This window comes from Actinia tenebrosa, unplaced genomic scaffold (genome assembly GCF_029948245.1).
Source record: "Actinia tenebrosa isolate PJP-AT-01 unplaced genomic scaffold, QUT_ActTen_1.0 PGA_scaffold13__45_contigs__length_12533684, whole genome shotgun sequence".
NCBI classification, from domain to species: Eukaryota; Metazoa; Cnidaria; class Anthozoa; order Actiniaria; family Actiniidae; genus Actinia; species Actinia tenebrosa.
In genome coordinates, this window is record NW_028292573.1 from 3,366,251 (window position 1) to 3,378,729 (window position 12,479).

A 12,479-nucleotide genomic window follows, 5' to 3' on the forward strand; every position below is an offset into this window, starting at 1 on the left:
AACGCTTCAAAATACATTTATTCATTTATGATCAAATATATATTATTATTATTATCATTATTATTATTATCATTATCAATATATCGTCTACAATCATGTCGCTTTAAACATTTGTCTTTGTGATCAAACAGAAATAGAGTGAAGGCATTTAACGCGTCAAATAAAAAATACTAGTCAACGTGTAATAGTCAAAAAGAAACAAAAGAAAACAATGGAATTAGGGTCTACTAAAGTGTATTAGTCTAATATCTATTTCACGGGTTTAATGACTTCACTCTAGAGAAAATGAGCAGCTTTCTTTTAAATAACCAAAATATTACAATCTTAAAAATCCATTTTTCTTTGCGCAGCGACGCAAGGAAGACGGGAAGGCCTGGGTTGGAGCAAAAAAGATTGGTCTTCAACCTGCCAGGCCTAGCCTTCTGCGCAGCCGCTGTGAGGCGCTTCCGGTTCCCATAATTCACGAGCCTCACAGAGGCTGCTCAGGAGGCTAGCCAGGCCCGGCTTTCTAAATCTTGTCTTTTTTTAAATAGGAATTCATTTTTATAAATTATGAATCCGCAATCAAGTCACATGGTTGGTCAGCGGATAACAATTTTTCTTATAGCTGCTTTGAGAATACCGTTTGATTAAATCGACATAGCATTTGTTGTGCAAAAATACTGGTAATCCAATCAGAACAATTGGGATCCGCACGCAACGGATAACATTATTCAAGGGCCCGTTCTCCGATACGAATATTTGCTAGCCATTAATGCAAGCAGTGTTGTAAATCTCCTATGGCTAAAAAATTAGTTTTTCAGAGCGAATCTATCAGTGCAGACGGCAGCCAATAAAAATACATTGGAAAGAATAATTAATGCTGGTAATCTAAAAGCAACCATTTCTATTGAGACAGGAGTACTTGGCCGGTCGCCCTGATTCCATAAGGCTATAGAATTCAAGGAAATTAACCGTCTAGCTTAAACTTGCATTGACTAATAACAGCTGTAATCAGATAATAGATGTAGAGTCAAAGGTCCCTTTCCCGTTTAGCATTAGACAGACCGGCAGATGGAGCAGTCTCAAGAGAACGGCGAAGGTATATTGTGCGCACTGTCTGACATCTGGTCTTAGATATAGGAATTGGAAGAGTTACAAAAGATGATTGATCCATTATATGAGTAGGAAACGTACAGTATGGACCTAAATTGGATACGCGGTACGACATACCATAACATTATTTGAAATGGTTGTCCATGTAAATTTTCCAATCACAACGCGTACTGAGTTTATTACGGCTACGTCATAATACCGTACGGCTACAGGTCGACTACTAGTTTGCCGTATCATTTCCTACTCATATGAAACACGCTCTAAGAACCGCTAGTCTTGAAGAGGACGGCACGCGCGCATGGAAGAATGCGCTTGCATCGACGCGCGACTTTGGGTAACATCTTCTGCGTATGGGCTTTACACAGCTTCACAAGCTTTACGCGGTGTGCAACAGACTTCAATTTTTCTACCGCTTCGATAAAGTGTAGAAGTCGCTTTAACATTTGCGTTATCCCTCGGTTTTGTTCTAAAGCTGTTTATAACCAACCCTTCAGGTTTTCTTGGGATTGGTGGCTTACTCATTCTGTTACATGAACAGGGTGATTCCTTCTTGGCTTCATTCTCAACAGTTAAACAAACTTCTTGCTTAGTGACTGTATTCTTCTCTGGTTTGCGCGCCACTTTTCCTTTTCTCTCGGGAATAGGAGGCTTCTTCAACAACGTTCTCTCCTTTGGTGCGTTCTTTTTCGATAGCACTGAATCTATTTTATTTTTGCTTTCATCCTCACGTGCTGTACATTCTATAAAGATAGTCGAAGATAACGGATTCACTATCGTTCCAATTCGATCCGTCGCGGTCAACTTAATTTTAGGTTTAGGCGGGATTTCTGGTTTCTGTGGCTTCGATGGAACTTTTGGAGAAGTCCTTTGGTCTAATTTGATCTTAAATTCATCAGAATCATCTTTCAAATTCACTGAATCACTGTTATTATCAGCATCATTTTCTGGATCCGATTTCAATTCCTTTTCCTCTTTCTCGTCGTACTTCGTGTGCTTAGGAGAATCACGCTTGATTATTTTTTCACTCACTTCATAATTTTCCTTCTCCTTTTCGGAGCAAGCCGAATAAACACTATATCGTTGATTAGTACACGCAGCATCCATAGAATCATCATTCTCAGACGAACTAGAACCACCAAAAAACTCAGGTGATTCAAGTTCACGCTCCAGTACCTCATTTATCCATTCTAAATTGTCCTTACATTCTTGGGATAATTTTTGAAGCTCGCGCATTTGGGCGTCCGACACATTTGGAGGTGCTGATAATCTTGCGCTTTTACGTTTCTCGCCTGGACTCGGGAACTCCAGATCGATATGCATACCTTTGATGGTCAGGTCGAGTCTACTGTTTGCACTCCGTGGTCGTCGCTGTTTGTCTGTGTATTCAACTTGTATCTTATAAAATGGCTCGGCTTCACGTTCTTTGACTCGTCGAAATAAGACAATCGCTATCAATATCAAGAGCAAAAGCGTAGGGATTGTGGCGACTATGACAAAGAGAAGGATCTTGTTGTTTGGGGAATCATCGTTCTTCATGCCAGTGTTTGAGTCGTCTGACGTGGTTGCCGTGGAGATATTGCCATCAGTGATGGAGGATGAAGATGGGAAGGTGTAGATTGTTGGGGTAGGGGAGATGGAGTAGAATGCCATCGAGGGGTTTAGCTTGTTTGGGTCTCGTGGGGAAAGAGTTTTGGATACCTGTGAGTAAAGAGAGGACAACATTAAAATCTAGCTGTGGATCAGATATAAAATGAGAAGGTATAAAATAATACTTGACGAAGCTGAGAAAATGTCACGGTTTGTCGGTGGTGAGCAACCAATTATGACAAGATTGCAGTAAATACAGTGTATTAATTGAAACTAATGGTATAAATAGTACAAACACCTTATCCGTGATTGGAAGAGTACAAAGTTTAATTACCACCAATAGCATAAAACAGTGCAATGTCTATCGTTTTCAATTGTTTTATCAGTACCATTTAGTACAAGTCAGTACTAAATACTTAGTACTGTTTTTGGAATACGAGTATTTGCACTCTAGATGTACGCCTGCCTTCTCAAAATTGTCATGGATGATGCAAGGCTAACAAGAAACTACAAAAGAAATGTCACAAATTCTATCGAGAAAGAGTGTATTTGTTTCGTATTTTCATGTTGGCCTCGAATCCTAAATCCTTTTAAGAGAAATCAAATAACTATTCGGATTAGTCTTAACTTGTTTATCATATTCAACTCACGTGTTGCTCTAATTGCGTCAGTGTGATCTCGTAATGAATACCAGGCTACAGTAATTTGTGTCGTGCAAGTCGTTAAATCTGCCAACCAATCTCAAGGGCCAGATCGATATCATACAACACACAGCTGTCATTATCTACAACTGTTTTAATAAAAAGACGAGGCTATTCTTATCATATTGTTTACCAAAACTGATACAATGTTATTCAACTGGATTAGTAGTGTTTTTGATTTTGTACACCGCTTATTGGACCGGCACATGTTTGAGTCCAAAAATAATTTTCTAAAGTTAACTTTGCCTCGACCAAGTGCTCAGCGCGTGATGTTTTCTATGGACCAAAAGCGCGCGAAAATATTACATCCTTGAGGCACTTAAAGAAAAATGGAAAAAAGAAAAGAAAAGAAAAGAAAAGAAAACGCAAGAAATAAGTTGTCTTACGAATATGCAGATTTAATGCAGCTCGAGTCGTTGTGATATAAAATTAGTCCAAACCAAAGATTAAAATCTGTTTTAACTAATATATTGTAAATACTGGCGTTAAGCATAATTTCTCCTATATATTCTAAAGCTCATTGGTTACTGATTCTATACATGCAACAGAGCTGAACACAATGCCAAAAACCGACCGTAACGAAATTTTCCTAGAATCTAAGGATATTTGTACGAAGCATACTTTTCAATCTTCATATAATATCGTCTGCTGCACTCGATCATTCAGTGCACAAAAATTAAAAGTGCTCAATAATCGAATATCGCGTATTGAAGCACGGATGGCGTAGCGACAATGGGTTAAATTCATGTCATATTTGAGTGGCGTCTCTAGTTGGCTCTCTCCTTTGCTTCAAGTGTTTTTCCTCCAAGTTCTCTAGTTCTCCCCCTTCTGCAAAAAATCAACTTCTAAATTCCAATTCTATCATGGAACGAGGGCCATATAGGTTTATTAGCCACTGGCTATTAATTGCATGCTATTCTAAAACAAAAACAATTAAAGCTGGGAACATGCACTCAGACGCTTTCTAACTCTCAACCTGTCGTCTGCTATACAGAATACTAAAAGTTACAAGTTATCTGATTTGCAGATGACAAATTAGACTTCAAGATTTAGCCCAAAACTGGGTAGATAATCAATCAATTATATTTGAAAGTCTGTCTATTTTTTATCTTAAAAGCCAAGTAGAATTATAGAAATTGAACTATGAAAAAATAATATACTGTATGTATTTATGAAAAAATAAAAATATTTAGTTGGAATTACTGAAACAAGCATAGTGAAATTGAAATTTCGTCTGTGACATCGAAAGCACTAGAAAATATAATGAGAAAATTAATGTTTTTGTTGTTGTATCGACCAGCTTCCAGTGGTCAGAAAATCAATATAGAAAAGCATTAAATTGGTTGAAGATATTATAGCCAAAATTCGTAATAAAAAAAAAATCATAAAAATACAGGTATACGAGAATGGAAAAAAAAAAGGTAGAATATTAGGTAAAAAAGAAATGATTTTGAGGCATTGCACAAGTTTGACTTTTTTGATACCGCGAAAAAATGAATCAAATATTGAAGAAGAAACAGGAAAAAATGGCACACGTGTCCCAACAATAAATACCTGTGCTCTAGAGAAGAGGAATGCGTTGTTAAGATTTACAGGCAACGTTGTTCTGGTAAACTGGCCCTATATTGCGATATAAAATCTCCATTCTAGTATGATTTGAAAAGAATCTTTGCGGTAATCAATGCTATACGACTGCGATTTCTTTCAGCGCGGACTTCAGCTCCAAACTAGGGAAATATTCATCTGATCATTCGTCACATCATACTTACACTAGGTTGGCTTTCTTAAATGAATCCGACCAATGAGAATCGCAAATCCAAATCTAGTTGACAGTTGAGTGTTTGCCTGGTCGATTTGACTTAATAAAGTGAAATATCAACCCGTCAACTTGAATTTTAGCCAAGAGGAAGAAAATGAAAGAGTTTACCAATTCCATCGTATTGTGACTTCAATCTTCCGCCTTTCATTTTCTAATAATACCAATCAGCCCGTGCGGTCTAGAAAGTCACCATCTACATATCTTTTGTTCTACTGATCAGTGTAACCAGATTGACTTGGAAAACGAATACAACTCATATAAAATGAAGTTTTTTGAAGATTTTTAATTTCGTGGTTGTCTAGAATGAATTATTTGTGACTAGATATAGGAAGTATATTTAATAACAAAGTATTTAAAAGAAAATACGACATGAATAATTCAATGGAATATTGAGAACACAGACCAAAATTGGTGTTAATTTTTTGAAATTCAATCGAGGTCCTTTTATCGAAATAAAAAGTACATAAGCCCTTTAGGATTATACTAAGAACTTTTTTATCCTTTCAAGAAGGACAAATATGTCTTCATAAAAATGGGGGGAAAGGGGCCTAGAAAAAAAAAAAAAAAAGAAAGAAAAAGAAAAAAAAAAAAGAAAGAAAAAGTAAAAAGAAACAGAAAAATGTGACGGAAAAGCGAAACAAAGGGATAAAGATACTTCTAATTTAGATACTTCTAATCAAATTATTGTAGTTTTTGGAATTAAGCAATTTGATTTTAATAACAATATGGCTACTACCCGCAAAACTACGAAAGCCAGAGTTTGTTATAGCTAACGGCACTGACAATTAGAAAGAACGGACGAGTTTCATTGAACTTTTCAAAACGTAGCGCCAAAATGATGATACACGTAGCAATTATAAACAAGTTATTAAGTTTCTAATAAAATATTTCTAAGAATAATATGGAAGAAACGTAGTTTAAATAACCTAATAATTACAGCAAATTTCAAACATGATAGAAGCCTTCGAATCTATTATCTCTGATACCCTTGCGTGACGTTTCCTTGTAAATGATTGGTTCGGAGCAGGAAACCATTTATGTCACGTAACATGTCCCACTCGACTCATTTCAAAATTTCGTCTAGAAATCAATACCTTCTTTCGATTTATTCTTTTCAGAAAAAACTTCATGAAATAATAATTGTCAATAGTTTGTCACTATCAAAGTTCGTGACAAATTGACATTCTTAATGAAAGAATCACATCAAAGTAAGCAGCTTGTAATGTTCTAATCACTCTAAAACCACAACAATCTTGTAAGCTGTCTAACAATGAAAGGTTTTGCTGAAGTTTCCAAATTACTCCTGTCGTCTAAACACGTGCATTATACCTCACTTACCTCTACATCTGTCGTCGTCATGCTGTCTTGTGGGTAGACAGGTGGTTCACTTCTCATTTCCTTTGACACCGATTTGGTAACATCCGGGAATTCATCAGAAGTAGACGTCGAAAGCTTAAGTGCTGCTGGTGTTCGTGTCAATGAAAGTGTTTCCTTTGTAGAAAGAATTTGCACTTCTTTTTGAGTTGATGAGCGCTTATGAAAGTCAAGAGAACTAGATTTTGGCCTTGAAACAGAGTACGGAGAAAAATCAGAAATGGGGGTCGATTCGATAGTTCCTTTCGTTCGCAAGTGCAGTAACGTTTCTGTTTTTATTGAACTCAGTAAATCGCGTGATGAATATGATGATAAAATCCTGCTATTCTCGGTCACTCCAGTTTCCCTTGCGGATGAAGTTACGCGCATGCTCGTTGCTTCCTCAGATGACGAAACTTCCTTCGTGTTTAAACCATGTGTTCCTGTCTCGGATGTTCTAGAGCCTTCTATCACCAAGGAAGGATTAACTCTAAACTTAGTATTAATCCCCTTTGATGTAAATACTGCGGTCGGCAAGGCCTTGATCAATGTTGGACGAATCTCAGCTGATTTTGTAAAGTTCAATTTTCTAGAATAATCCACGGTGAATTTAACCAATTGACTTTCTGCAGACGTTGAGATGCTTGACATTTCTTCGTGACTTTTGGCATGGTACTGGTAAGAAACACCATCAATACTTGAGACAATAGATGTTTGATGTAGTTTATTATTATGAAAGGGTGTATCTGTTGACATAGCAGTTGAGGTTTCCGTTTGAGAACTCAGAGGTTTCATTAATGTCCATACTGTTCCTCTAACAACGGAACCAGAACTTATAGTCGGTCCATTAATACTTGTTGACAGGAGCATTGAGTTGAGCTGGTTGTTTGAAAAGAGATCAGGTGTCTTTTGTTTCCCAGACAAAACAGAGGTAAAGAGAAACCGCAATTTCCTAGAACTCTGTCCTGTTTTATTGTCAATTATGTTCCCTTGGGATGTGGGGGTCTCGGCGTTATAAGAAGAGGCCGCATTAGGAATATACGTGCTCGGTAATGCACTCCCTGAAGACGACTGTATGGGTGAGGGCGAGTTGAGCAAAGGTGTTGGTGACACACTAGGTATGGCTGGCATTAACAAATATGACCGGGTTGTAGTCGGGACTAACTCAAATGAAGATGATGGTGTTGTTGTTGAAAGTGACGTTGATGGTGGTGGTGATGACAACGTCGTGACCAACTGAGATGAAGCTGATGACAGTGTCGTGACCAACTGAGATGAAGATGATCGTGGTGTTGTTGAGAGTGACGTTAATGGTGCTGGTGATGACAATGTCGTGACCAACTGAGATGAAGATGATCGTGGTGTTGTTGAGAGTGACGTTGATGGTGGTGGTGATGACAATGCTGTTGATAATGATGATGTTGCTGATGATAATGATGGTGATTGTGAAGATGTTGTTGATGATATTGATATTGGTGTTATTTTTGACAATGATAGCGATGGTGGTTGTGGTGGTGCCGACGATGTTCTTGATAGTGATGATGGTATTGGTGTGGATTGTGATGATGATGATGCTGGTGTTGATGACGATGTTGTTGAAAATGATGGTGTTGTTGATAATGATAATGTGAGTATTGCTGTAGATGTAGTTGGTAATGGTGTGAAAGATGATGCTGTTTTTATTGTTGTTGATGATGATGATAGTGGTGGTGTTGACAATGATGATGCAGATGATGTAAATGTTGCGGATAATGTAGATGATAATGATGATTTTAATGTTGTTGATGATGATGATATCATCTCTGGATAATGCAATGGAATTGTTGACCTAACAGATGATAAAGATGACAAAATCGACGAAGATGATAGTGTTGATGATGATAAATCCATCTCTGTACACAAATATTTTGAGGAACCAGATTTAACAGCGTCTGTCGATAACGTTAATAGCAACAAAGACTTGGTAGGTTTAATGCTACCTCCAATACTTTCCAATGATGTGGTTGATGTAGTTGATACTGTAGAAACTCGATCAGGTTTCGAAGAGGATGTTGAAGACGATAATGATGATAGTAATTGCGATTCTAATGGTGCCAACTTTAGGTGCACTGAAGTTGAAGGTTCTGAGAATATTATCGGAGACAGCGCAGGAGATACTATTACCCCTCCTAATGGTAATGTCAATATTACCGATGAACGCAATGTGTTATTCATAGCTGACATATTTGTTCGTGAAGAATTGGAGTGTGTTGGGACAGATAACGTCTTCGACGAAAACAAATTGATTGTTGATTTTTCATTCTGTGAGACGAATGTTCCAGTCGACATTACATCCTGTTTTGACAAAGAAGGTAAATAAACAAAGTGCTGTGGAGATAATGGAAAAGAAGATGGCCAAAGCATTGTAGTTGTTGATGGAAAAGGTGATATAACTTTACCATGCCCAGAAAATGACTTTGATATTTCTACTCGTGTTGTTGGTTGTACAAATGTTAGAGATGACGTATCAAATGATGAAGATGAGAATAAAATATCTTGACTCTCTAGTGATGAAGGGAAAGATGACGGTGAAAACTTTTGGGTCGTTGATAATGATAATGATGTTGTTGTTGTTGATGTTGATGATGATGAAAGTCCTTGATGAGGCTTTGATGGCTGTATCAGTGGCGTTGTCCTTGCTGTTGCTTTCGATAATGATGATGATAATAATGATGATGACGATGACAGTGATGATGATGGTGATGGTGATAATGATGATGAAAATCCTTGACGTAGTTGTGGTTGTAACATAGGGTATTCAGTTTCTGTTGTTTTTGATGATGATGATAACACTGATGATGATGATGATGGAAATGCTCCAGTCATTCTTGAGGACCGCAAAAGAGACGCTTCCACTGCTGTTGCTGATGAAGTTACTGTTGCTGCTGATGAAAACGTATGTATTATTTGCGATGACAGTGAAGATGGTGTTTGCACGGATGATGACTGCAATACTGGTATTGTTACCGAGGTGGGATGAACATCTAACGTTCTTTCCAAAGGCAATGATGTTACATGATAACTTGTTCCAGAATGTGTAGTTAATATGGTGACGTCTGTCGTAGTTGTTTTATTTGTCGATTGACTGTTCCGTGAAGATCCTGGCGTCACTGATGATGTTGACATACTACGTGATGACGATGTTGTTGCTGCTGTTGATGCTATTTTTGCTGATGATGACAATGACACCCCTTTGAGTTCAACAGTTAATGAGGATGATGGTATTGTTAATGATTTGACAGGCGAAGATGATAATGGAGTTGCAGTTCCTGTTGTCGAGGATGTAGAAGTTGAAGATATTATTGCTGCTGATAATGATGATGACAACCCTTTGGATTGGACAGTTGAAAATGAAAACGATGACACAGATGATAGTGATTTGACAGATGATGATGATTGTGATGTTGATCTTGTTGCTGTCTTTGATACTATTGCTACTGCTGATGACGACGAAGATGGCAAGACTTGAAATTCCACATTATTTAATGAAGATTGGGGTACAGATGATGATATCGAATTGATAGATGGTGATGATAGTGGCAGTTCTTCAGATTCCAAAGTATATGAAAACGGCGATAAAGACTGTGAATACGACAGTGTTCTTTCATCGATTCCAGTAACGTGCCCATTTGAACTGATCGCTCTTGTAATTCCAACAAAAGGCGAGCCTTGATTTAACTGCTCTTCCAGGTCGTGCGTTTGTTCTGCATGTACAGCTGTTGTGACTTGAATAGGATTTGCAATCGTTCTGAAAAGTAAAAAAACCGGCTAGAAGTTAGATACAGTTTACTGTTTACCGCCAACCGGTTGGCTCGGTTGAGCATCGGACTTTCGTGCGGGAGGTCGTGGTTCGAGTCCCGGCCGGACCAACACTCAGGGTCTTAAAATAACTGAAGAGAAAGTGCTGCCTTTGTAATTACATCTGCAAATGGTTAGACTTTCAAGTGGCTCAGATGACCACTTTATATGGCGGTCCCGTCTCTCCACATTTACTAACCAACATCGGAGAAACCCTGGCAGTGACCACAGTAAGTGCAGGCTACACCTCATACTAACCATCTCTCATCCAATAATCATTGTAAAGCGCCTTTCGAACATATCCATATGGAAAAGAGCGCTATATAAATATCATAATCATAATCATCTCGAGTCGAAACTCATCCAGTCCTATTTTTCGATAAAACAACAATTCCTGTATCGCAGGAGTAGAGATATACCGTATGTACTGATTTTATTAGTCGCGCGAGAGTGAAAAAAAATTACAAACAGATTAATAGACTTCTAATTCCATTGTTTTCGTTTGTTTTCTTCTGTTGATCATTTTATTAATCATAAAACTTCGTATCACGGGCAAAGTAAAACCCCTTTAGTATATCGTGTAGCAGACACGGAGTCAAACCTCGAGTGTACTACTTTTTCTGGACAAAACTTGAAGATAATTCATGTACTTGAAGGGTACAAATATTTGCACTGCTATCTCGCTAACCACAGGCAGCGTGAACACCCAATTTGCAACCATAAGGTGCCAGACAAATGGCGTGTAAGGATTGACAATAGCCATCGTACCACCCACTAACGACGTTAAGGTTTCTAATCCCCTTTTGATAAATGTTTCCTAGACGGTTAGAACACTTCGTGGTTTCGCGATAGAGTTTCACTACTTGCTAAAACAGTCTTATTTGTGGCCAAAAACTCTCTGGATCGAACAATGCTCAATTCACTACTCTAAGGGTGCAGCCTTAGAAGAATTATTCTTAGTCGGTTTTAATGGAAATACCGTCATGTCTACTCGAGAGTCTCTGTCTTAATTGAATTCTTTATCATCCGCAATAGTTGATCTCTTCCGTAGATCTCCATTAATTGTTTTTGATTTTAAACAAACTTTATCGATAAATGCTACCCATTTTTAGACATTCATTGTGGTATGTTGTCTGAGTTTCCAATTCAGAAAACCTACTGGATGAAAAAGAATATAAACGACTCACCTTGTTGGTAAAACGATACTTGAAATAAAGACAGATGAAGATCCGCCTGGTAATAGTTCTGAGTGGCTGTTATGCGCAAACAATTTCTCTAGACTAGATTTCTTTCTCTTATCTCTTAGCCCCGTTATCAGCGCCTGCAAAACAGCTCCTATAGTTATGGCGTCTAATCCTTGTGAGGTCTTTGTAGAAGAGTAATTAGTTAGCTTTTCCTTCACCGTTCTACTTGATTTTCTTGTAGCTTCATTTTTATTGGCAACAGATCTTTGAGCGGCATGATTTTGACTGAAAAATTCATGCAAACTTTGAGTCGACTCCTGAAATAAGACTGTCGAATTCTTAATCATTTGTCTAATTGGAAAAATCTTCTTTCGCTTATCTGTCGTTGATCTTTTGACCAAATCATTAATAAATCCATAAACATCGTCTGTAGAATTTTGATTATTTCCTTCACTTTGGAAGTTAGCGTTGGATTTAAGCCTCCGGACATCATTGTCCTGTATCTGTTGAAGCAGTGCCAACGGCACAATGAAGACTAGAATAAACCCTGAGAAAGATATAACACGAGCAATTAGAATTACGGTGCAACAGCTCTTGTGATGAGAGGATGATGTTAAGTAACATCAACTACAAAAGATTAACGATTTAAAAATTGAAAACTCTTACCAATCAAAGTAAAACGATACACCATCGTTGCTTGCTTTAGTCCGGTATTTTATCCGTAAGACCAGAGTTCCCCTCTATTAACTCTGGAAATACTTTGAAAACCCATTTCAAGAAATGCACGGAATCAAAAATCCGCAGACGAAAGAAAGACCACAGTTCAATCCCTTGAAGCCTTGAATGCGTTTAGTTATTTTGCCTTAATTCTGTGCCCATGTACGTCGATGTAGAATCAGCATA

At 37.8% G+C, this 12,479-nt stretch overlaps 1 protein-coding gene across 1 annotated transcript; it reads right to left on the minus strand.

Annotated features, from left to right (window-relative positions):
* LOC116304678 (uncharacterized) lies at positions 1-12,479 on the minus strand. The gene is made up of 4 exons (XM_089028845.1): positions 12,243-12,479; positions 11,580-12,123; positions 6,541-10,342; positions 1-2,793 (listed from the first exon to the last, which is right to left on the minus strand). The coding sequence occupies exons 1-4, from the start codon at positions 12,265-12,267 to the stop codon at positions 1,453-1,455; spliced, it is 5,712 nt and encodes a 1,903-aa protein (XP_088884971.1). The 5' UTR covers positions 12,268-12,479; the 3' UTR covers positions 1-1,452.